Raw genomic sequence first — 27291 nt, 5'->3', positions numbered from 1 at the left:
GTGCTATGTGAAGTCCAAGAGGGAAGGTTGTTACTGACACGTAGGTTTTGATCGACTGTAACAGATAGAGGGAACTTCACGAAAGGGAAGATACCAATCCCCAGAAGAAGTAGCTGTTTTTCTTCCAAGGAATGGTGATGTAGATCCACAAGAACTCTCTCAGGTGAAAGATTATCCAGTAAGGGTAAGTAAAAGAAGGGACATATGGTAGTGGTTGTGATTCTGGACTGTGGCATAAAGAGACAATTATGGTACATAGTAGGTGTTTAATAAAAATTTGGTGATTGATTTAACTGCTTTGCTGACAACAATGAAAGAAGGCAGCTTGTCTTTCTACGGTACGTATCTAGGACTGATTAAACTACATGACTATTACCTGTTTCTGGTAATTCAACTGGGGACAAATGGGTGAGCCATAAATCATGTAAAAAACATTGCTGAAGATTATTAAGTTTTAGGCAAAAATCCATAGAACTTAAGGGAAGAGGTGCTATTTCATGACTACTGTAAACTGAAGGCAAGATTTGAGAAGTGAATAGCTTGTTAAGAAAATGGTATCAGAACATAATTTGGATTCCTGGATGACTACTTAAAATACACAGAAACGACAGGCTGCCAGTCAGGGATGGAGCACACCTAGACAAGGACTGGTAAAATATATTTGTCTGTGTTTCACACATCGAAGAAAGGTTTTAAAGCAAGTGAAAGAATACTGCTAATGTATATCCACTAAATTAGATACCATAAAAATAATAATATTTTATATAGCACTTTAAGACTTACAAAGACATTATATATGTGTACGTATATGTTTTATATATATATGTATATATGTGTGTATATTCCCACCCCACCCCCACTCTAATTTAATTTTCTTAGCAACTCTGTGAGAAAGGTGCTATTATTCCTGTCTTTTACAGATGAGGAAGCTAAGGCTGAGAGCAGTTAAGTAACTTGCCCAAGGTCACAAACCTAGTAAGTGTCTAAGGCTGGATTCAATTTCCAATTCCACGTCCACATGGTGTCAAAATCAAATAGAAATGGGGGTCACTAAACTGTATGTAAATATTTTTGTAGGCCGCATACTGACTTAGAAAACCATATATTGATGTTTTCTGTTTTACTGTATTTTAATTTATTTTGTTAAATGTTACCCAATTACATTTTAGTCTGATTTAGGCTATATTCCAGAGTGTTGCAGATGGCTTGTTTGATACCTCTGCCCTACACTCTCTACCTGCCCAGCCAAAATGTTCTTCCTAATTTCACTTCTAAAGATAAAGGAACCACTGTAAGGGGAACTTTGATTTAGAATCTGATTATCAACACTAAGAAGTGATAGCATGAAGCAATAGCATGAAAATAATGGGCATCTTAAGTAAAGTGCCCATTCCATATAAGAATTTCTGCTATAGTGTGTGGCATACGGCTGACACTTAATACATGTTTGCCAACCGAAAAGTCTGAGACCTACCCTGGATTTTAGTATAGCAGATTTCAAAAAGCTGAGAGAAAGTATAGGTAATAATGTATGTTTGAAAATTCAACTGAACAAGTCATCTAAGGAGGGACAAGAAGGTCAAAAGAATGAAATTCTAAAAACACGAAAGAAAAACAATTAAGAGGACAAGTTTGTCAACAGAAAAAATGTACAGGGAACTCACTAATCAACCTATGGATCATATAAAAAGATACGGATCACAGAATCATGGAATTAGACTGAGAAGGAACTTTAGATCATACAGGATAAGTCCCTCATTTTCTTTTCTTTAACTTTTATGTAAAAATATCATTATGAACTTGAAAATCATCAACAAAATAGGACATGTCCATAAACAGAGGCCAGAAAACGGGGATTATATGCAAAACCAAAAATCCACTATGTGTAACTTGCTGCTTTTAATCTACATTAACTTTTTAATATATTTAAAAATTGTTGTTCTGAAATTAAACAAGCAAACAATTATTTTCCATATACAATGCAGAAAAGGCTGTAGATGTAGCCACAAATTTGTACCACATACAGCTTGCTTCTCCCTCCAAGTGTACAAAATGTTATTTTCAAAGCCATCCTGCTTGTCTGTGTTTCCATCTGTTCTCTCCCATGCATTTTTCTTAAATGCTTGATGACCATCTGCTTTTTAAAATTTTGATAATCAATCTGAATTTCTATTCTTCTAGTAATGCTACATGGCTTTGAATCATGGCATACTATTGTATCTAAGGGATCAAACTTGGGGGTCACTCTAAGAGCAATGGAGAAGTACACAGTGGCTACGACATATAACAAGTGGCTGAAAAGTTATCATTTAAGAGTTTTATAACCAGAAAAGAGGTAGACCAATCTTTTAACAAGAGATATAGCAAATGGACAGCTTGCATGCTGGATTTGCAGCCAGATGATGTCATGGAATTTAGAAGAAAGCCCAGGATGTAAGGCTGACCCTCTATGGAATAGCTACTGGTGGAAATGAATAAAAATTACACATGGTGGGAAGGTGAGGACAGGCTGTGATCTGTTGAATTGCTGTTTAACTTAACAAGTATGTGAGTACTCCAAGAGATTCCTGGCTTGGCAAAACATTACACTAACAGCTTTTACCTAGATAGTGACTCTTAATTTTCAAAATCAGCTTTCAGAAAAAAAGTCAAGAACAGAAATACTCTTTCAGTTAGTATTTCATTTTACTTGTGATCTCAATGACATGGTTATTCCCTCTTGTGATACAGATCACACCCATCCATCCCTTTTCATCTTGCGTGATACCTGTCTGTGTCCTCCCATAATGCACCACCGTGGGTCTGCTCATCATGCTGAAGTCCTTCCAATGTCTTTAAAAATTTTTTAGCTAGCTATCAATGCAAACTGAAGCTGTCCATGCCATTAACCTTCACTTTAACATGAGCAGCTACTATACCTCTTCTTCTAGGATCAATACATCTCCTGTACACCACTGTTTATTCTGCTCCTTGCATACAAGTCATTGCTGCTGCTAAGCTGGATGTTCTCTATACCCACAAGGCCTATCTCCACTACCCTCTGGGTCACTGACGATTTTTTACATATAGGCGGACAGACAGACAGACAGACACACAGATAGATACACACATACATACATATATGTATGTATACACACTCATATATGTATGTATACACATGCTACTATATCTATACAGTAGCATCTCACTGTTTATCACCATGGAGCCAAGAATACTGGTGTTAAAGATGAAATTTATTTCAGATAAGGAAGAAGCTTGTGCCTCAAAGGTGTTACATACTTTCTCAAGTACAGAGCCCCTCACTCTCTTCACTTAACACTGAAACCAAGTCACTATCTATTTTCAATGTTTCTCCAAAATATATGTACTAATAGACCCGCTCAAGTGGCAGTCCATCCAATTGTAATTCTAATTCTGGATAAGAAGAATTCTTTGAACAAAGGACACAAGTCAACAAGATGACTCAGACTACATATTTTCCCTAGTCCCCATTAACTCTCAAGAAAACCTAAAAGGGGAAGATATGCAAGATACAGAACTGAATCCAAAGGACAAAAAAGAAGGTGCTTAATAAGGTAAAATTCTTATGAATTAACACTGGGATATGCTAATCCTTAAAGGGTTCAACCAGCACTGCTCCCTTCAGGAAATAACAAATGAGGTCTGGCTGGTGCCTGAGATCTGTAATGAAATTCCACCTTGTAGCACACAATTTGCCAGCAAACGCCTCACCTCCTGACCACCTCCTAACAAACACCAGACCCAGATCCTTCTCACCCATGTGAAGAGAAAGAGAGGAAGCATGATGCCTCCTACCTGGAAGGACCCCTAGATTAGGGACTTCCAAGGCTATAGAGATTCTGCCTAGAAAACTCTCTGCCCTTCTTCAACTCTGCAAAAAATGACAGGTACTGATTCGGCCTAGCTACAGAATAAAAAGAGAACTGAGGGAAAAACTGAGGCAGGAAGTCAGCCATGAGTAAATGTTAAATATTAGTAACATGAACCAGAACAAAAGGGGGCTGAAACCAAGCTGTGGCTTCCCCAGAAGCTACTGAGGGTAGGGAACAAGGCTATTGTTTAGTCATTTGAACGTGTCCGACTTTTCGTGATCCCTTTTTGAAGGGTTTTCTTGGCAAGTGCTTGCCATTTGCTTCTCCAGCTCATTTTACTGATGAGAAAACTAAAGCACATGAAGTTAAATGACATGCCCAAGGTCACACAGCTAGTAACTGTCTGAGGCCAGATCTGAATTGCTAACTGCCCAGGAATCAGGGCTGGTGAAACCTAAATCTCCCAATGTGGGAGGAGGTTGAGGTAACTTTTTAGTCAAGTGATAGAGGTGTACCAGCCAGAAAATGGAGAAGAGTTAGAAAGAGACTGACAGGGGAATATAAGGAAAAACATCAAAAATTTCAAGTAGAAGAAAAACTCAGTAGAAATCTAGAACACAAGTAGATAAAAATGAATAGGATCTTAAAACTTGAAGGAAGGCTAAATACTAATCCCTCAGAGATTACCAAACTCTCAACAAATATTACAAGACAAAGGGAAGAAAACCAATGCCTTATGAAATACAGAATCCTGTGAAATCCAAAGAGAAAAAATAAGGAATTCCAGAATACTTAAAAAAGAAATTAAATCCTTAAGAGAAACTAGGAATAAATGTAAGCTAAAAATCAGGATCACTCAAATTTTGCCAGCTAATGTTATAAAGTACAGGGGAGTTGTACTTCATATAAGAAAACAATATTCCGAAAGGCCAAAGATAAAGGCTTATTACCAAGAACAATCTACCCACCAAAGCTGTATAATTCTACGGGGGTGGGGGGGGGGAATACGGCTATCTAAACAATCAGAGAACTTTGAAGTATTCTGATGAAAAGATCAGAGCTAAAGAGAAAAACTCTAAAATGCAAACAGAAGTCAAGAGAAACCCAAAACAATTAAAGCACATTGAGGCAAGGGGATGAGAAAGTGACTTACATAATGAAAAAGTGTTTATACTCTAAACGAGGGAGAAGAAAAAAGAGAGAGAACTTTGGTGTCTTTAATGGCCACAAAGGAAGTTAAATAAGACAAAGGACACAAGGGTAGTTTTGTTCTGTTTTGGTGAACTTAAGTGAAGGGGTAGAAAAAAGAACATACTAGGGCAGAGAAGGTAAAGAAAAAGTGAAACTTACTATTTCATCTAATCAGGGTCTATGAGAGAAAGGCTGTATCACTATGCAGGAAGGTTCGGAGAAAGCTGAAGTCACACGAACATCCCTTTCAATGGAACAGGTAAAAGGAGAGTTAGAGATACACATAGTATGGTACAGAAATACATTAAACTCAACAAGAAAACAGGCAAGCCAGGCTGGCATGAGGAATGGATTAGTCATGAAGAAGACAAATTTCCAACTCTGGAGTTTGGATTGTGAAGAGGGTACTGAAAGGAAAAAAAACCACATGACTGAGGTCTAGGTAAAGGAAAAAGAAAAGAGGCAGGGGAACAGGAGCAGAAGACATGTTAGAAAACTGCTTTTCTCTCATAACCTTTTTCTTTGTAAATAGGGGGCAGGGGCAAGAAAACACATAAGAAGATAGGATGGAGGGAAATATATAATTAACAGACATAATCCTGAGTCTTAATGGGATGAAGCCGTCTATAAAATGAAAGAGGATAACAGTGGATTAGAAAGTAGAATCTAACAATATGTCGTTTAAGAAAAATACACTTGAAACAAAAAGATTCAGGGTTAAAATGAGGAGCAGGAGCAGAATTTATTATGCTTCAGATGAATTCCAAAAAAGCAGGGATAGCAAGTCATGATCTCAGATAAGAGTAGAAATATACATATAATATACATATATATGTTTAAAAGAAATAAAAAGGGAAATTATATGATGCTTAAAGTCGTCAATGATAATGCTTTTTTAAAATCAATACTTAATGTATATGCACCAAATGACAGTCTCTTAATACTTGAAGTCAAAGTTCATCATTTTATAGGGAGAAGTAGACAATAAAATTACAGTTGGGGACCTCAACAGACTTTTTTCAGACTCAGACAAATCTATCAAAAAGAAACACAAGAAGAACTTGAATAAAATTTTAGAGAAGTTAGATATGACAGTACTTTAACAATTACTGAAGAGGATCAGAAATATTATCTCATTTCATCCTCGCAACAACTCTGGGAGGTCAGTGCTATTATTATCCCTATTTTACAGATGAGGAAACTGAGGCAAATAGAAGGTAAGTGACTTGCCCAGGATCATACAGCTAGTAAGTGTCTGAGGCTGAATTTGAACTCCGGTCTTCCTGACTCCAGGCTATATGTGCCACTAGCTGTACCCAGAAGGCAACACACAAAAACTCTGAAGATGCAAGGCCTTACAGGACAACTACTGGTTGGCCCAGTGACTGGAAGAAGAAGTAGTTTCACTTGATTTCACAGCCCTACCAATACCAAAGTTAGAAGCACAGAAGTACCAGAAGGAGAAGAAAATAGAAAAGGAAGAATGAAAAAGGAAAACAAATGCAGAAGAAAAGAGAATGTAACAGCAGAGCTGCCAGTGAAGGGGCAGGGAGAGGGGCACAGGGAGCTATATACCTGAAACAATATTTTAAAAAGGCAGCCAGATTTTATCCTCCTGGAAAGCCCTGAAGCCAATGACCAAACAGGCAACCTCATACAGGCTTTTTCAAAAAAGTAAGTTCCAGGGTATCACTAGAGAATTGGAATCCGCAGAGTCCTCTACTCTTTATAACCTACATCGGCCTCAATGGCAGCAATGCTAGTGTGTTCATAAGGATGACTGAGTCATTAAGTAAAAAGTATTCAAATGACCCAACTCAACTTCTTACTTTGTGATCCTGAGCAGCCACTGAATCTCTCTGGGTTTCAGTTTACTCACAGTGTGTAAGAACTATCCTTGTTATGAGGATAATGACAACTCATATTTAATTAGCTCTTAAGAATCTACAAAGTGCTTTCCTTATAACAACCCTGGAAGCTTGTCAGTCCAATATTATCTTCCCCATTTTATAAATAAGGAAGCTGGAGCTCAGAGACTTTGAGACTTGTTGATTCACACAGCTAGAAAGCCTTCCAGTTAGCAATCAGACATTCCTTTAACCATATACCAGGGTTCTTCCCTATCACTGTCACGATTGACTTATTATTGACTAAAAGTGCAGGGAGGTGGTACAGTGGAGAGAGCACTAGCCCTGAATCAGGAAGACTCATCTTCCTGAGTTCCAATCTGGTCTCAGACACTTACAAGCTGTGTGACCCTGGGCAAGTCACCCAACCCTGCTTGCCTCAGTTTCCTCATTTGTAAAATGAACTGGAAAAGGAAATGGCAAACCACTCCAGTATCTTTGCCCAGAAAATTCCAAATGGAATCATGAAGAGTCAGACACAATTGAAACCAAAGAAAACAACATTTTTTCAAAACAATTTTTCTATTTATCATCTATGACTTTTAAACTTTTCAAATATCTTATTTTCTGAGCCTTTTTTGATCTGAATGGAGTATTTATATTCATAATTTCGCATTTATATTAAGGAAATAATCTGTTTAAATTCTTTTGTGTTATGCCATACAGCACCTAAAAAGCAGATGATTAACTGACATATTTCTAAAACACCAACAGTAACATCTATAAAGAGCAAGCAACTCTCTTGTTATTTTTACTTAAAACATTCTCAGATTTTTTTTCACAAAATGTGCCTTCATACCTAAAACTTTTTCCGCAACCATTCTGTACTCATTTTGCTTTGGAAAATGGTCCATAGACCTGTATATGAAGATCTAATTGTTCCATAGTCTCTCCTTTTTTGATGTGGTAACTTCCTTTAAGACTATAGCATAGAAGTCCCTTCTAGATTCCTGCAGGACTTACATTGCTACCTCTTCCCAGTTTACAGATAACCACTTAAAATAATAATGAAGCTCTAAATGCCCATACAAGTATTAAACAGCATTTCATACCCTTCCTCCATTAAGAATCAGAACACCCTGTACACTCCTTGCTCAAATTACACGGATTTCCTTTAAGATTAGGGAGCATATTGTAACAGCAGCATATAATTTTCCTACACAATAATTCTTTTCCAGTTGAAAGGTATCCTATAATATTATCAGCATCAACAGGAATAGACACCCAATTTTCAAATAGACAAAGCTTTTTTGGGGGAAGATTTATCCTTAGTAAACAGCAATTTTCAAATATGTAACAGCTGAAAAAAGATCGAAATAACATAACTAAACAGCCAACATCTTTAAAACTTCCAAAATAACAAATTATTCCAATTGTCGTTAGTAGCAAACAACAAAGATAATACAAGTTAATCTTCATAAAGAAAAAAAAGTTATTCATCCCATTATTAATGGGTAAAATTGCAAAAAGTACAATAATGTTAAACTTAGATGAAAAGATCCTAATTTTTTATTCTGTAAATTATGATACAGAAGTCTTGCTAGTTAGTATTGAAGTATCTTTAAAATTGATTTTGCATTTAAAATTGATTTTTGTATATTACAATTTTATCTAAAATTCCTTGTTCAAATGCTCCCCTCATTTGAACTTACGAGCTTTTATAATTTGTATGTATCTGTTCACATATCTTTTCTCCTCTATCAGATTATAAAGTTCTGGAAGGTAGTGACTATGTCCTACTTATCTTTATTTTCTCCAGCTTAGAGCATAGGGAATATAGTAGGTCCTTAGTGAGTTTGTAGAAAGAAAATTATTAGCAAGAATTCAGTGAGAGAGTGTAAAACATATCTTAGAGAGGACATCTGCAAAACTTGGTACATACAAGCAATATTTACTAATTCACCATGTGTTATAAATTCAGTAGTCTCAGTTATTTTGAATATTTCACTAGAACAACTAATTACATAGGAGGTGTTAAATGAGAAGTTTTCTGTACTTGACTAAGTGCAAGTAAATAGTAAATGTGCCTTTTTATGAAAAGTTGGACTTTGAATGATACTAGTTAGTTACATGTTCTGTTTTTAACACTATCCAACTATGTTGTGACTTAATGCTGAAAACAAATTGCCAAGTGTAAATGTGAACATCAAACAATGGTTTACAAAGTAGTGACCAAAAAATTTTTAATAACTAGGATTTGGGTACTGATTTGGTTTTCCATTATAATTTTGTTTTTGCTAACTCTAGGATAATTTCTTATTTGAACCTTTATCTGGAAAAAAGCCAGGTCTATGGCAGCCAAAAAATCCAATGAGATATTAGGCCACATTAGGGCATGACAGAGAGACAAAGAACAAAGGTCTGCCCAAGATGAGTGAGGAGACAAGGGCAGCAATGAAGTACATCTCAGGCCCAGGAAGAACCACCAAGTAGGATTTCTGAGCCACCACCAGGAATATCTGAAAGACAATGGGAAAGGGGAAGAGGTACCACAGGGTTGGGAAGAGGTACCACAGGGTTGGAGAAGGGCAAATATATATTTAGATTTTCAAAAAAGGGAAAAAGAAGAGTCTATGCCAATGAGCTTGACTTCAACCCTGGGGAAAGTTCCAGAATGGATCATTAAAGAGACAGCTGGCAAACACAGAGAAAGGGAAGTAGTGATCATGAAGGGCCAGCATAACCTCAAGAACGGTCCATGCCAGACAGACCTCACTGCCTTTTTTCATAGAATCACTACTGTGGACAAAGGGAACGCTGAAGTTACAGTTTACCGAGATTATAGATTAGTCCAAAGCTTATCAAAAGTATCTCCCATTTTTCTTGCAGAGAATATGGAAAGATATGGATTAAATAATACAACCAGATGGGTAGCAAACTGGTTAGACGGCCAGACTCAGAGAGTAGTTGTCATGGCTCAATGTCAATGTGGCAGGAAATCCCCAGTGGAATACCCCAGGGATCTATGCTTGACCCTGTGCTATTTTAACATTTTTATTAATAATTTGGATAAAGGCATGGAGGATATGGGCCTACACTTTGAAAATGACACAAACTGGGAGGAACAGATAACGTACTGGATGACAGTCAGGATGCACAAAGATCTTGACAGGTTAGAGCACTGGGCTGAATCTAACAAGATGAAATTGAATAGGGCTAAATGGGAAGCTTTACACTTTGAGTACAAAGTCGATTTCACGACTGTACAATGGGGGAGCCATGAATAGACAGCAGTTCTGCAAAAAAGCTCTAGAGGCTTGAGTGGCCTGCAAACTTCCTCTGACTTGGGGTATTATGAGGCAGCCTAAATAGCCGATTGATCTCAGACTATATGAAAAAGGACCCAGCTTTCAGGATAGGGCAGGCGGCAGACTCACTGTACTCCACTGTCCTCAGGCCTCGTCTGGAATGTTTTGTTTGGCTCTGGGAATTCTAGTAGGAAGAGGTTGCTGAAAAGCCAAAGAATGTTCAGAGGATGGCAAAGGGCCTGAAAACCATGTTATATGAGAAAGGGTTAAAGGAACTAGGCATAATTAGCCTGGTTTCCCTTATCCCTCTTAATTCCAATGCTTTCTCAAAGGAAAGGCAGATTTTTGATGAAGGAATAAAAAATATATATAGTCATACGAAAAAATGCTTTAAATCATCATTGATTAGAGAAATGCAAATGAAAACAACTTTGAGATATTACCTCATATCTTTCAGATTGGTTAAAATAATAGAAGGGGAAAATGACAAATGTTGGAAGGAATGTGGGAAAATTGGGACACTAATAACTATTGGTGGAACTGTGAACCAATACAACCATTTTGGGGAGCAATGTGGAATTATGCACAAAAGAATTAGAAAACCATGTATACTCAGACCTAGAAACATCACTACTAGGTCTGTTTCCCAAAGTGATCAGGGAAAAGGAAAAGAACCTATATGTTCTGAAATATTTACAGCAGCTTTCTTTGTGGTGGCAAAGAACTGGAAATTGACAGGAAGTTCATCAATTGGGAACTGTCTAAACAAGTTGTGGCATATGAGTGATGGAATACTACTGTGCTGTAAGAAATGATGAGTAGGCTGATTTTTAGAAAAATATGGAAAGACTTGCATGAAATAATGAAGAGTGAAACGAGCAGAACCAAGAGAACACTGTATACAGTAACAACAACATTCTTCAAAGTGACTAAGCTATTCTGAGTATTATAAATATTCAAATGAACTACAAAGGACCTAAGAAGGAAGATGCTATCCACCTCCAGAGAAAGAAAGAACTGATATATATATGTAGAAAGCTGAACAGTATAGTTTTGCACACACCTATGTGTGTGTGTGTGTGTGAGAGAGAGAGAGAGAGAGGGAAATAGTGGCCTCTTCTAGTGTGGGGTGGGAAGCAGACCGTTCAGAACTTAAAATGTAACAAAAAACTAAATTAAATTAAATTTTTAAAAGTTTCGGTACTTTCCTTCTTCTAACTACTCTATTTGTCCTGTACATAGCTTGCTTTGTATATATTTGTTTGCATGTTGCCTCTCCCACTAGACTATGAGCTCCTTGAGGGCAGGGACTATGTTTGGCCTCCTTCTGTATTACCGGTGCTTAGCATAGTGCCTGGCACTTATCAGGTACTTAATAAATGTTTAAAAAATTGAACTCGACTGAGAAAAGACTCAGAGGGGACATGAAGTCTGTCTTAATGTACTTAGGACTGTATTATGGAGGAGGGATTAGACATTTTCCACTTGGCCTCACAGGGCAGAACCACGAGCAATTCAGGGGAAGTTACAAAGAAACAGTTTAAGTCTGATGATAAGAAAGACCTCCAACAATTCTAAGTGTCCAAAAGTGGAATGGGACACCTCCAGAGGTGAGAGGCTCCCCATTACAGGAGGTCTTCAGAAAGCCAGGGGTGCACTGGCTCCAACATCATGGCCATTCTAACCAAGATTCAAAGTAAAGAACATGTGACTGAGGCTTTGCAGGAGCCAAGTTCAAGCTCCCTGGCCACCAGAAGATTCCCATCTCCAGGAAGCTTGCCAAGCTCGATGCCGATGAACAGGAGCTGCTATCCTAGCTGAGAAGGGCCTCATTCCTGACAGCAGCAGGCTTCAGTACAACCCAAACAGGTTCTTTTCCACATCTGGGGGATGGGCTCTTCACTCATGGGGATGGCTTCTGCGACAGCTGCCCTTTTCAAGCCCAAATAAAACTTTATGCTCCTATAAGAAAGGGCCCTTTCTGCTTTCCTTGCTGCCAGGTGTCATTTCCTATTACTTCCACCAGCTCACATCTTCTCCTGATTTGCTATTTCTAATCTGCTTTGGGCTAAGGAACCAAATAATCAAGCTTATCATAACTGAAAAGAATGGACACTGAGTCATGGCTGAGGAACTGTCCTCAAGAAGAGATTTTATGCACAGCTTTTTATAACATCAGTATGGGCTGCTCTGGCACCTTTTTTGACAACTTATTGATTTTTAGCCATGTCCTAGATAACTGAGGTTACTCAATAAGTGACCTGTGAATAATTAGCTCATTTTTTTTAACATTTCATCACTGCTATCAACCAACAAGCATTTATTAAGTATCTGCCATAAGCTAGTGATCTATAAATTGTACAAAATAAGAAAGAGTAACCAGTAAAAACATCCTGAACAAGCTAATGAGCCAACAGAAAGGCAATGTTTGAGGTAACACAGCTTCCTGAGGCTAGAGATGTGCAAAGGAACCCTAACCCTGAGACGCTCCTCTGTATGTGACTGAAGGGCAGGAGCCGCAAGCTCAGCCAGACATCAAAAAAGACAATTAGGGAAGCTGAAGAGCCCTCTCACTGGGCAAAGAAAGATGGTCAAGAGGCGGGTTTCTGCTCCAGGAGAGGTGACAATACCAATGACAATGCTGGTGATATCCTCGTTCATCTCATGGGTGGAGACGAGCTCATGTGGAATGACTGTGCCGCTGCCATATGAAAGAGAACTACATTTACAGGCAGAAGACCTGGGGAGGGGAGGCTGGGCTGAAGGACCGCCGACATCCCCTCCAGCTCTACATTTGTGAACCTAATGTATAGGATTTTCAATGATTCCTAGCTGAGGGTCCAAAGTCCCAGATCAAAAGAATAATCACAGAATCCTAGAATGTTAGAAGTAGAAAGAACCTTCAACATCATGGAGTCAGGGCCCTTTATTTTACATGAGGAAAAGGAAGTGCAGAGATAGCTACCCCCCTGCCCGACCCACCCCCCAGACCTGGAAGTCACTGAGGGAAAATCACATTTTTTCTTTAAGTCTTGAAACTATTTTACCAATCATAAAAATGATTGTTCTGAATTCTAATTGTCTGTCTTGTCTTGAACATTACGACTAGTATGTCATTTTATCGCATTTAATTTGGAAATTGTTTCACCAACTTTGTAACTAAAGCCAATGATAAAATAAGATTCAATACACAGATTCACTTTACAATGCTGCAATTTAATTAGAAAAAAAATTATCGAGCAATTGCTATGCAAGTCAGTACTTGCTAGTGGTCACAGACACCCTTAAAACCCACCAGAAATGCTTATGATCGTTGCATAAATATAAAAGAAGGGAGAATGTGATAGGAGAACTGAGATTAAGACGAACTGCTACTGGTAAACGAGGATGAAGCACAGACTTGCGCTGTGGAAATGGGCAACGTCTCAGGGAGTAATAGGTGGTGTCTTGAGCCTTCATAAAAGAGGCATTTCAATAAGGGGAAATGAGAGGGAGCGAGCCCTTTCCAGGCCTGAGGGACAGCCTGCCAAACACATAAAGGCAAGAGATGGTATGCAGAGGTTAACTGATAACCCCAACAGTTTGGCTAGAACCTAAGAATATAAAGGGTGAAGACAAAATACGGCTGAGGGAGTTAGTACAGTGGAGATAGCAAGCCTTGGAGCCAGGAAGACCCCCATCTTGGCTCAAGGCCGACCTCAGATACACGATGGATGTGTGGCCCTAGGCAAGTCAACTTAACTTCACAGATTCTCAGGTCTAAGAATATCCATTTAAATCAGTAGTTAGGAGTTTCCCAACTGAGACTGGAATCACAAGTCTGGACAAAAAGTAAGGCAGGGCTAACTGAGGCTGGTGAGCAGATGTGACAGTGTCAGATGTCTACATTAGAAAGATTATAGGGGAAATTGTGTTCTTTGACTTACAAGAAAGAGGAGAAACTAGAGGTAGTTTGATCGATATTCCAAAATCAGGATCCTTAACCTAGGGTGTGTGAACTTGTTTAAAAAATATATTGGGAGCCAAGAGGGCAGATTAGAAGCAAGCCAGCCTTACTCTCTCAACATGCCTCTGTAAACAACTTTAAAATAATGCCTCAAGTCAAATTTTGGAGCAGAAGAGTCAACAAAAGGTCAAGATGAGACATTTTTCTAGCCTAAGAAAACTTAGGAGGATGGCGGGAGAAGTTTGTGACACTGGGGTAAAAGCCTTACTACAGCCCACCCCTGTGGCAGCAGCTTCACAAGCTCTCAGCCAAAGACGGCAAGGGAGCTGGATAACTAGTCAGAAAGAGATCATAAGGTAGACAATGCGCTGAAGCTCTTCATGGAGACAAACCAAAAACTGTCTGATGACTGCACGCAACAATTCAAAGCAGAGAAAATGAAAGAGAAGCTAAAAGTGAAGGAATGAGGAGCAGTACAGGGTAAAAAAGAAAATCAAGCCAAATCAAATCCCCAGTTACTGAAAAAAAAGAGTAACATGAAAGTATTTGGGGTTTTGTTAATATCAGTAAAGATGTGGTATTTGATATGATCTTAGGGATGGGGAAAGAAACCAGTTTTACTAATAATGTATATGCACTATCTGCAATAAAAAATATTTTTAACTTCGAAAAAAAAAAAAAGAGGGAGAGATCATAAGGGATCCTTTGCTGGCACTGATTGGTAACTTTGTTGCCCATATGCAATTCAGGGTAGCAGTTCAATAGCACTGAGGAGCACTAGGGGTCAGTCACAAGGGACAGGGCCTCGGTCACAGCTCCACAGCAAGGAGTGCTAGTGCTTGTGGCTGCAGAGGGACAAACCACAGATCAGGAGAGCAGTGACCACCACACTTTCAGTGACCATCACACTACCTTGGAGGCACCAAAAACTTGCAGGCCCCCAGAAGCAGCTCTGAAAACAGCAGCATGAAAAAGCCTGAAGCTCAGGACAGCATTTCACTTCAAGGTGAGCAGAGTCCAACTTTAACATAAAGTTCAAGGTCAAGAAACAGGCTGGAAAAATGATCAAACAACAACGAAAAAGAATTTAAGTAAAAAAGCTGCTATGGTGGCAGGGAAGACCAAGATATAAACTTAGAAATATTAATAATGTGAAAGTAACTACAAACAAAACCTCGAAGAAAAATGCTAATTAGAATGATGCAGGAAAATTATCAAAAGCTTGATAAAAGAAGCACCAAAAATGCTGAAGTTATACTTTAAAAAAACAGAATTGTACCTAACAGTATAAAAGAGGCACAAAAATTCACTGAACAGAACTCCTTAATAAACAGAATTGGACAAATGGAAAAAGGGGTAGAAAAGTTCACTGAAGGAAATCGTTCCATAAAAATGAGAACTGGGCAAGTGGGAAACTAATAACTCCAAGGGACATCAAGAAATAATAAAGTCAAAAGAATCAAGATAGAAGAAAATGTGAAATATCTTATTGTACAACAGCTGACCTAGAAAACAGATCAAGGAGAGATAATTTAAAAAAATTTTGGACTGAAAGCCATGATCAAAGAGTCTAAACATCACATTTCATGAAATTATCAAGGAAAACTGCCCCACTATCTTAGATCCAAAGCACAAAATAGAAATTGAATGAATCCACCCATCACCTCCTGAAAAAGATCCCAAAATGAAAACTCCCAGGAATATTATGGTCAAATTCCACAACTCCCAGTCAAAGAGAAAATACTTTGAAGAGCCTGAAAGAAACAATTCAAATATTGTGTAGCTTCCACATCAAATGAGTAGAAAGCTTAGAATATATTCCAGAAGGCAAAAGAGCTAGGCTTACCACCAAGAATAACCTACCCAGCAAAACTTATTTTAATCCTTCAGGGAAAAAAAATTGACATTTAATAAAACACAGGGCTTTCTGATGAAAAGACCACAGCTGAACAGAAAATCTGACATTCAAACACAAGGCTCAAGAGAAACATAAAAAGGTAAACATGAAAGAGTAATCATAAAGGTCTCAAAAAGTTAACGTTTATGTTCCTGACAGAAAGATGATACATGTAACTAACTCCTGAGAACTTTATCATTGTTAGGACAGTTAAATGAGTTTACACAGACAGAGGGTATGGATGTGAGTCGATTATGTTGGAATGATCTCCACAAGAAAAAAAAAATGAAGGGGTACGAAAGAAGGATGCACTGGGAAGAGGGGGAAGAGAGAAATAAAATGGGAAAAAAATTACCAGAAAAAAAAAAGAGGCAGGCAAGGAAGAGCTTTTACAGTGGAGGAAAAAATGGGGCGAGGGGGTAGTGACAAACGGTCAAAGGATATAAATAGGCAGTTTTCAGAAGAAATCAATGTTATCTATAATCCTGTGAAAAAAATGCTCAAAATCACTACTGAACGTCAAATTAAAATAACTCTGAGGTACTGACTCACATCTCAGAAGAGTTTGGTCTAACTATCCAAACAGGAAAAACCAAAGAGATAAAGAATGCCTCTTGCCTACAACATGATACGTACGAGAGCTGGCTTACCAGTACACACATATTGTAGAAAACCACTAAAGGGACAATGACTTGAGCCCAGAACTGAAAAGGAGCAGGGCAGGCTCGATGCTCTTTGGGAAACCATAAAGACATTTTAATAACTCCGTGCTTTTCCCCAAAACAAAGGGAATGCTGTATAAGTCATGGAATAGCAGTTTGTGGTCAACCTCAAGTCAAAGAGATGGCTGTATGGTAGTCGGGAGGAACAACATAGGATCAACAAAGAATTAAAACAAGCAGATGTGACTGAGAAATGAAGCAACCTGGTAGCAAGACCAAAGGATAATTTGAACCATGCGCTCCGCTCATATTAATCAACAAAATCTGACAACCTGGAGATGTTGGGAGGCAGAGAGAGAAAATAAGCATAAACCTGGATGAATCTGAAAATGGTGGCGCTCCCAACTGAAAAATAAGAGGAGTGGCAGGTTTTCAGGGAAAGATAACGAGTTCAGCTTTTGACAGAATCATATGTTTAGAACCAGAAAGGACTGAAGAGGCCTCTAGTCCACCCGATATCAAAAAGGAACCCCCAATATGCATACATGAACATATGCACACACAGGCCACATATACGCACAATCTATTGGGCAAACAGTCACCTCATCTCTGGCTGAAAACCACCACCGAGGAGGAAACTACTCCACCTGTCCCAAGGCAGCTCTTTCCCACTTGGGAAGTGTCTCCTGACCCTGGGCTTAAGCTCGCTTTCGTACAGCTTCCACCCACTCCTCCTACTTCTATCCTCTGGGGACAAAGAAAATATGTCTCAGCCCTCTTCCCTATAGCAGCTCTTCAGACACTGGAAGCCAGATGCCATGTTCCCCATGCGTCTTCTATTTTCTCAGCTAGAGGTGTCTGCACGTTGTTGTTTAGTCATTTCAGTTGTGTCTGACTCTTCATGACCTTATTTGGGGTTTTCTTGAGAAAGATACTGGAGTGGTTTGCCATTTCCTTCTCCAGCTCATTTTACAGATGAGGAAACTGTGGCAAACAGGGTGAAGTGACTTGCCCAGAGTCACACAGCTAGTAAATATCTGAGGCTGGATTTGAACTCAGGCCTTCCTGACTCCAGGCCTGGCACTCTACCCACTGCACCACCTAGCTTGCCCCACCTCTACATACTCACCAGCTTAATGATGTCCTTCCTAAATGGTGATAGCCAGAACTGAAAACAATACTGCCCAAGAGGTCTGAGCATGGCAGAGTTCAGGAGGGTTCTCCTCTCCTTATTCCTGAAATCTAGGCCTCGCTTACTACATCAGCTTTCTTGACTGACAAATCACATCCCTAACTCACATCGACTTTGAAGTCCACTAACATGTAACCAGATTTGTTGTCACTCAAACGTGACTCCCCAATCTTGCTTGTGATGCTGCGCTCTTCTGCAGACATGCTCCATCTCTTGTGTTCTTTACAATCTCTGAAATGGTTTTCCTTATGAAGTTCAGCTCAACCAGGGAACTTAAATTCATCCTGGGGAGCTAAATGTTCTCCTTCTGTCTCCTCACTTATTGGGAGTCATCAACTCCCTTAGCCATTTTTGTTCTGTTCTTTCCAGGCCAGAAATCATTCTCCTTCCCAAGGAAAAGAGAAGTACGGTCAAACTAGAGCAGCTGTCTCCTCGGTGCTGACAGTCATCGTGTCATCCAGTGCCATCCCGGCTCTGATCCTCCTCCTCCTCTCTTGCACAATATACCTGGTCCTCCAGCCCCCGCCTAAGCAGCCCTCGTTGGTGTCCTCCATTTTCCTTGTTGGCCCTAGCTCACTGGAAGCCTTACCACTTATGGCAATCTCTCTATGGGATCACACTAATTTGTGAAGTCACTTTGTCTACCTCCCATAGCTTCCATCATCTATCTAGATATGTAGAAATAGATCTCTCTCTATCTTAAATCTCAGCTGGGTGGAGAGTGCTCCAGATAGCTACATGCCTCTTCAAAGCACTCCTGTTTTTCTTCCCCATCAGAAGTGTTTCTTTGTCTGCCTCCAGAACTTCAGTTCTAAGAGTTTCCCATTCCTCCTCGGTTGCAGGGATCCTGACTTTCCCATTTAAACTCTACACAAGGAAAACCTTCCTGACAGTCAGGGTCGTCCGCAAGGGGCATGCGCTGCCTTGGGAAACAGCCAGCTCTGCCTCCTTCCAGGCCTTCCCACACAGCTTGGCTTCCTTGTCGGAGAGCTTAGAGCAAGCATTCTTGTTCAGGTGACACTTGCACTGGCTCTAGAATGAGGCGCTCTCCATCCCTCATGGAGGCTCCCATTCTTTCACAACCCCAAATTCCTTTTCCTCTTTCTCCCTGACATGTACAATCAGAGTCTGAACAATGATCACACATGTTTACTAAAGTTGGTGACAAATGACTAAAATAAATGCTTATTTTCAACTATGTCTAATCTTTTTACTTCAGTAATGCTACTTTGCAGTGAAATTCTTGGACATAAAAATCACTTTGAGATTACTGAGTCAGTAATTCAAAAACCATTCATTAAGCATGTACTATATGAAACAGACTTATATTAAGTGCTTGGAAAACTATAAAAATAAACATAGCAGTAGGTTTTGTTTTAAAGAGACAATTAGCATTAGATAAACATTAAAAATAACAATTCTTTGTCTTCAGTTGTTTGCAAGACATTTTGGTTACGGTGATTACAGTAGAGGAATGAGAGATTTCATCATGGCTTTTAAAAAATTAACCAAAGATTCTGCAGAAAAGTAACTTATCAAGAGTCTGATGAAAAGCAATTAAACCATTGGCAACTCTCCCTCCCCCCAACACTGCTGAAACTTCAAATGGAATCAAATTATCATTCTAATTACATAATTCATACTATTCTGCATTTGCTATGTACTATCAGGCATTTAAAAATTTTCTGATATAATTCAAAACCAGGTTAAAAAATACTTACCATTAAAATGAGCTTTTGGTATTTTTGTTTCAGGTCTTTCATGCTTGCTGATGGCTCCGCACCCAAAACACTGTACCAGTCCTTTCGAGGGAAGGGTTCAAAAGCCATGGTACACTGCACAAGGCCTTTCCTTAATGAACTGCATTAAAAATATTGAAAATACTTCATTACACTTTACATCAATCTAATGGAAAAGGGAGGAAGCAATTAGATTTGAAAGTCTGAAAATGTTTACATGGCTCATATTTATAGAGTTTTATGGTTTAGGAAGCACTTTACGTACATCATCTCATTGGATCTCCACAAAACCAATCAACAAGTATTGATTAAGAATCTGTGTTAGGCAATGGGTGGGGGATAAAAATACAATGAATGAAACAATCTCAACTAACAGGCAATTTACACTGTAATGGAGAAAACAAGGATGTGTGTATATGTATATTTATATACACACACACACGTGTATATGTATGTATATTTGTGCATGTATATGCATGTGTATGCATAAATACACATACACACAAACATAGGTATATGTGTGTATACATGTATATATATGAAATTTATGTCTATATGTATAGGACCAGCTAAAATGTTACCTCCTTCATTAGCCTTGACCCCTCCAAGGCCTCCAAAATAAGTGCCCTCTCTTGTCAAAGGGGTTCTCCCACCCCACGGTGCCTCTCTTATGCACTTTCACGCTCTACTTGGCTTTGGATTTAGGAACATCCCCTTCTCTCCACTTGCATGGTTGCCCCCCTGGTGCAGGCTCCCATCATCTCCACCCTAGACCACTGAAATATCCTTCTGGTGGCTCTTCCAGTCCCCAGTCTCTCCCCACTCCAATGTGTCCTCTCCTCAGCTGCCAAAGTGATCTTCAAATTCATGTGTTACTGTGTCACCCTTTACTCAATAAACTCCAGGGGCTCCCTATTACCTCCAGGATCAAATACAAAATTCTCTGTCAGACTTTCAAGGGCTTTCGCAACCTGGTCTCTTCTTGCCTTCCAGACTCCTTATATTTTACTCCCTTTGAGTACTCTACAATCTAAGGACACTGAATGTTATCCCTTCTCCTGACTTCCTCAGTTAAATTAATCCAAGGCAGTTTGGGAAGCAGTTAGGAGAGAAGGACCAAGAGTGGTTTCATGCAGAAAGTGCTGCTTGGGCAGCATCTTGAAGAGAGGGATTCTATGCATGGGGCAGGGGAGGGGGGAAATCACATCTGATCCTCACAACCATCCTGAGGAGCAGGTGCTATTATCCCCACTTTACAGCTGGGGAAACTGAGGCAGCTAGGAAGCCGAGATTCCTCCAAGGTCACGCAGCTGGCGTCTGAGACCCACTACCCTATGCCCCACTTAGCTGCCTCACTAAACCTATGTATACCCTTGAGAGTTCCCTCATTTAGAAAATGCCAGCCTGGACTCCATGAAAACTCAGGGTCCTTTTCTAACACTAAATCTATAATATCCTGATAAATAAAGGCTCCTTAACTATGATCTGTCAGTGTGGGAAAATGGCTTTTAAAGGAGCTATTCCTGTTCATTCATACTGTTTCTAAAAACATGAAATTCTCGAATCCTCTCCGGACTTTTTTTTAAACTATTATTTCTGTCCTGATCAAGACTAAAGGACGATTAAAGGCAAACACCGTCGAAAAGATGCCCCAAGGGCCACCAAGAGTCAGGGCAGAAGGGCATGGAGGGGCTGGGAGGTGGCAGTAGATAGAGCTCTGGGCTGGAGTCCAGAAGACCTGAATTCAAATCCAGTCTCAGACACGTACTAGCTGTGTGACCCTAGTGGAGTCACTTCGCCTAAGTTTGCCTCAGTTTCCTCATCTGTAAAATGCGGATGATAATAACAGCATCGCTCTCCCAGGGTTGTTGCTGGGACAACGTGAGATTAATATTTATAAAGCTCTTAGCAAAGTGCCTGGCACAGAGTAGGCACTATCTATAGAAGTATTAGCTGACCACAGAGTCCTGAGTGTGAATCCTGATTCGGCCACTTCCTACTTGATTATGGGCAAGTCATTTTCCTCTCTTCGGGCCTCAGTTTCCCTAATGGAACCGATCAAGGCCCTTGCTCGTTCTGGGCCTCAGTTTCCCCATCTGTAAAGGGAGGGGGTGGGTCTAGCCCGGCACATTCAGGTTCCGGACCTATGACCCGGCCCCGAAACGGAGGCCGCCCCGGAAGAACGGGTCCTAAGCCCGCCCGCCCGCACTCCCTCCAGCGACCCCGCGGCTCTTTGGCGGCCTCCGCCTTCCCTCGGCCCCAACCCGGACCCCCGCGGGGCCGCCGCCTTACCGGAGCTCCCGGCGTTGTAGTACCAGCTTGGGCCGCCGGCCGCTGGGCTGCAACCTTTCCGCCGGAAGTAGGTAGTAGACCTCCTTTCCCCGCCCCCCACCTACCCGGGCCTGCGACGAAGCCTCGTTTCCAGCCGGGCCACAATGACTGCTGCACCAGGAGGACGTAGCATCCTGACGACCTCGACGCCGTCTCCATGGTAACTGGACGCCTCTCGGGCCGCCGGGCGCCGCGGCGCTCTGAGGGCCACTGCGCAGGCTCAGCCCTTCCGGAAGCCCGTGACTGTCAGAGCGAGCCGGGACTTCGGTCCAGCCCTTCCGCATTGAGGCTACAAGTGCAGACTGGAAGCCGGGTCTCGGAGGGGAGACTCAAAGTCAGAGGCCCTCCAAAATCTCCATGCCAGTACTGCTTCCCTGGCACTTCCCAAAGATAAGGCACTGAGGGGAAGCTCAGGACCGTCGGAAGCAGTCACCAAAAGTAATAATCACGAGGGCGGCACCTCGCGTGGTCCGTAGACTTTTGCGTGGGCTTCCACGTCACGAGCCTTCCCTCCTCTTCAGTCCTGGGAGGCCAGCGGGATGGGTATCACTCCCGTTCTGCAGGTGAGGAAAAAACCAAGCACCAGAGAAGTTCCTAAGATCATATGTTTAGAAGTGGAGGGAAATCCAGGGCCACAGAACACGACCTCCTTACTTTACAGATTTAGAGATTTTACGTGACTTCCCTGAATTCACAGAAGGAGTAAGTTTCGGGCTGGATTTCAAAATCTTTTGTTGTAGTTTAGTTGTGTCAAACCCCATGTGACTCTGATCACGAGGTCTTCCTTGCCAAAGATAATGGAATGGTTTGCCATTCTCTTCTCCTGTGTGTCCCCATTTTACAGATGAGGAACTGAGACAAATAGGCGTTAGGTTACTTGCCCAGTGTCACATAAGTGACTGTAAATGTCTGAGATCGGATTTGAGCTCAGAGCTTCCTGATTCTGGTGCTCTGCACCGTCTAGCTGCCCTTCAAAGCTAACTCAGATGTCATCTCTTTGATGAGGTTTTTCATTTGGCAACAGTCTCCTCCGTCAACTAGACAGAATCAGCCTCTAACCTGTGGATGGCCAGAGCAGAGCAGGCTAGAGAGAAGACAGTCAAGAATCAAACAGAAGTTAAATTTCAGTGAGAGAAACAGCTTGCAAGCAAGGAGAGAAACTAGACACGTGTGTGGGTACCCTTGGTGGGGTGGGGACCCTGCTTTAGTGTAACAGATCTCAAAACTGACACCAATGTCTCTCTGTAGTCCTGACAATGAGATAAGAGCAACGATGTGACAAGTTTTATTCATATCAGGGCTTCGTGCAGGAATTGGTGGAAGCTTTTCTGGTGCTTGTCATAGCTCAAAGAACATCTGGTGCTGGTCAAACCAGTACAATAATTATGCAATTTTGGGGAAGGGTGAACTCATCCAGAGGGTGAGCGCAAAGAATTGTTGTTATGGGAAACTCAGGGCACAGCTTGCTTGCTAACCCTAACCCAAAATGCACTCTGGAAAACAACGTGTCTCCTAATAATATCTTGACATCTCTTAAATTACTTTTCATTACTTTGTATTCACTTTTGTGTATCCATATTGTATCTGTTTAGCTTCCTGAAAGGATTAGATGTATTTCTGGGTGTTACTTTGTTTTTGTTTTTTTTGTCTCTATCCCTAGCACTCAACACAGTGCTTTGTCCCTTAACAAATGCTTTTTGAATTGAACAGAATTCTATCTTAATCAGGTAGCAAGCTGGCTGCTGAACTGGAGCTGGAATAGCATTTCTCAATATGGTATAGGAGAAAGAACACTAAAGTAAGTCAGAAGAACCAGTTTCAGCCACAGCTACTCCACTCAAGTGAATAGAGCACTGAGCCTAGAGTCAGGGAGACCTGAATTCAAATGAGGCATCAGACACTTATTAGCTGTGTGACCCTAGGTAAGTGATTTAAGCTCTCTGCCTCAGTTCCCTCAACTGTATTATGGGGATAATAACAATACCTACCTCTCAGGCTGTACGGATTAAAGGAGCTAATATTTGTAAAGCACTTAACACAGTCCCTAGCACATAGTAGGTGCTGTATAAACACATTTGCTTCCCTTCTCTACTTGACAAGTTGGTTCTTTCTTGGTTTCCCCACCCTTAAAAAGGTAAAAAGAACAACAATACTTGTCCAGCTACATGCCTCTTTGGGTTGTTGTATCAAGTGAAATAATACAAGTGAAAATTGTTAGAAAAGTGCATGTCATAAATGTGAGATTTTGTTATGTTAGAAACAAAAAGCTTCAATTATGTAAGCAAATGATCTTCCTTAAAAGATATGTTATAGCATCCTATAATTGAGAAAAGGTAGTCTAGCTGTCCTTTTATCCAGAGCAGAACTAAATGAAGTGGATATATTGTGATGAATGGGATGTAAGTGAGATGTAATCAATGACTTCTTGATAATTATGGTAGTTAGAGAATAGAAATGGTTTCACACAAAGATTGGAGAACTCACTCATCTGGAATTTTAAAAGTGTGATCCTGAAGACTTGGGGATCTCCGAGAGATCTTCCAAAGCCATGATTTGACTGTAATTTTTGTGATAATAGTGAATATAACACTTTAGTGTTTGCAGAACACTTTACATTTTAACTCTTGTATCAGAATGCTGGAAATGTAGAAAGAATTTTTGTTAGAATTCTTTGTGAATCTGACATTTCAGCAATAGCCTAAATCTCTTAAACTCGGAGTATTCGAGAATTAGGGAATTATCACATGAAAGTAAATATTCCAGTACAGTATATAAAACTACAAAAACCTGATGATCTAGGTGATTTTTATGGTTTTTTCTAACTCTCAACTTCTTTGTTTCTATGGAATGAAATTAGAAAGTACTTAGATTAAACAAATGGTAACCCAGGTAGCACAATATCATGGGTATAGGACACCACACCAAAAATGTAAGGAGCTAATAGAGCTAATCATGGCTTAGGGCTAGGTTAAGAGGTACAATATAATAATTGTCTTAAGCAATGGCCAAACAAATAAAACAAGATAAAACTCACTCTTTAAGCAAAGGGAGGTGATAATCTGGAATTCAAAATTAAAAAAAAGACAAATGTCAAAATTGTTTTTACATATAATTGGGAAAAAATAAAAGAAGAAAAAGTCAAAAAGAAAAGCAGTTAAAAAATTAAAAAGAAAGTTGTTAAATATCCATTTTTCCCCCTGAAAGACGCTACTCAGTTTTACTGGTAGGTGATTCTTGGTTGTAATCCTAGCTCATTCGATTTCTAGAATATTATATTCCAAGTCCTCCGCTTATTTAAAATGGAAGTTCCTAAATCTTGTGTAATCTTGACTGTGACTTCATGATGTTTGAATTGTTTCTTTATGACTGCTTACAATATTTTCTCCTTGTAATAACAATTTGGCTAGCAGCTACTGTGGCTGTGTAAAACTAACAACAACCAGCATACAGAAGGGCTGCTAACACAGGTTCTTTGATCTGCTTTACTAAGGAAAGTAACTTTAAGGGGTTAACAATCTCACTTTAATTAAACATAAAAATATCATTTGCTTAGTTCAGGAGGAAAAGCCAGCATCCTGAACTTCAGAACAAATACAAATAGAAATTACAAACATCAAGAGACAGACCTTATCTGATTCAAATCACAATTCATAGTTACCAGGAAGGCTTCAACACCTGGGTTTGCAAGCCTGGGGGCAGGGGAGGGGGGGTTCTTAACTAGAGTCTCCACATCAACACTCCTCTATGAGTGAGAGCCCCAGACAAAATGCTAACCTTTGAGTTTTCTATCCTGTTCAGGGCCCAAAGGATTCACATCTAATCAGCAAAAGGGTGTGAGCCTGGGGCTCTACACCTAGTTAGCAAAAGGGTGTGTGCCTGGAGCTTTGCACCTAGTAAGACTTAATCAAAGGCACTTAATTAATTTAGCATTCTAAAACAGTAAAAAAAAAAAGTCTCACCTTAATTACCAATACACTCCTTGACCTGGAGGCTCTGGAATTTGACTGTAATATTCCTGGGAGCTTTTATTTTGGGATTTCTTTTAGAAGATGATTGGTGCATTCCTTCCATTTCCATTTTGCTTTCTAGTTCTAAGATATCAAAGCAGTTCTTCTTGAAAATTTCTTCAAATATGATGTCTTCCGTCAACCCCCTTTTTTATCATGGCTTTAAAATAGTTCAATAATTTTAAAATTATTTCTTCTTGACCTACTTTTCCAGTTCAGTTCTTTTTCCATTGAGACATTTCACATTTTCTTCTATTTTTTTCCATTCTTTTGATGTTTTATTGTTTCTTGCTGTCTCATGGAGTCATTAGTTTCCAGTTGCTCGGTTCTCATTTTAAGGAATTATCTTCTTTAGTGAACTTTTGTACCTCTTTTTCCATTTGGCCAATTTTGCTTTTGGGCAGCATGGTTGCTCAGTGGATAAAGTACTGGGCATGGAGTCAGGAAGACCCGAGTTCAAATGTGACCTCAGATGCTTCCTTGCCATGTGATCCTGGGCAAGTCACTTCATCCTGTTTGCCTCAGTTTTTTCATATGTAAAATGAGCTGGAGAAGAAAATGGCAAACTACCCTAGTATCTTTGTGAAGAAAATGCCAGATGGGGTCACAAAGAATTGGATATGACTGAAACAACTGAACAGCAACAAATTTTGCTTTGTAAGGAGTTATTTTCTTCAGGAATTTTTGCATAGATTTTCCATTTGGCCTGTTCTTTTAAGGAGATCTTTTGTTTAGTGAATCTTTGTGCCTTTTTGTACTCTTAGGACAATTCTGTTTTATTTTCTTCGGTATTTTTTGTGCCTCTTTTACCAAGCTGTTAATTCTCTTTTCATAATTTTCTTGCATCACTCTCATTTCTTTTCCCAGTTTTTTTTTCACCACTCATTTATTTAAAAAAAAAAAAAAACAACTCTTCCAGGAAATCTTGTTGGGCTTATACACTTTTCTTTGAGAGTTTACTTGTAGCTGTTTTCGCCTTGTTATTTTCTTCTGAGTTTGTGTCTTGGTCTTCCTTGCCACCATAATAGCTTTTTTTTTTTTAGTGGCCAAGTTCTTTTTTTGTTGTTTGCTCATTGTTCTAGCCTATTTCTTGACTTTGAACTTTATGTTTAAGTTGGGCTCTGCTCACTTGGGAATGGGGAGGCACTGTGCCAAGCTTCAGCCTTTTTGGTGCTGCTGTTTTCAGAGCTAGTTTTGGGAGTCTACAAGTTTTTGGTACTTCCAAGGTAGTGTGATCCTGGGAGAGGTATGGTCACCCCTCTCCTGGGCTGTACTCTGGTCTTTACCAAGGAAGGGCCCCTGTTCTTCTGCAGCTGCAAGTGCTGACATTCCTCTATG

At 39.9% G+C, this 27291-nt stretch overlaps 1 protein-coding gene across 2 annotated transcripts in view; it reads right to left on the bottom strand.

Annotated features, from left to right (window-relative positions):
- Nucleotides 1-22061, bottom strand: part of DNAJC24 (DnaJ heat shock protein family (Hsp40) member C24) — a 70305-nt gene extending 48244 nt beyond the window's left edge. Inside the window, exons 1-2 of one of the 2 annotated variants that reach the window (XM_036762983.1) lie at nt 22012-22061; nt 19598-19736 (exon numbers count right to left, since the gene is read on the bottom strand). In XM_036762983.1, coding sequence (XP_036618878.1) covers nt 19598-19705 — 108 coding nt within the window. In that variant the 5' untranslated portion in view covers nt 19706-19736; nt 22012-22061. Of the gene's footprint in view, nt 1-19597; nt 19737-21907; nt 21971-22011 lie in introns of those variants that run through there. The other variant, XM_036762982.1, reaches the window with a different exon arrangement.
- Nucleotides 22062-27291: the final 5230 nt, after the last annotated feature.

This window comes from Trichosurus vulpecula, chromosome 6 (assembly GCF_011100635.1).
Source record: "Trichosurus vulpecula isolate mTriVul1 chromosome 6, mTriVul1.pri, whole genome shotgun sequence".
NCBI classification, from domain to species: domain Eukaryota; kingdom Metazoa; phylum Chordata; class Mammalia; order Diprotodontia; family Phalangeridae; genus Trichosurus; species Trichosurus vulpecula.
Note: the sequence above shows the minus strand (reverse complement) of the source record. Positions and strands in the feature narration are given on the sequence as shown.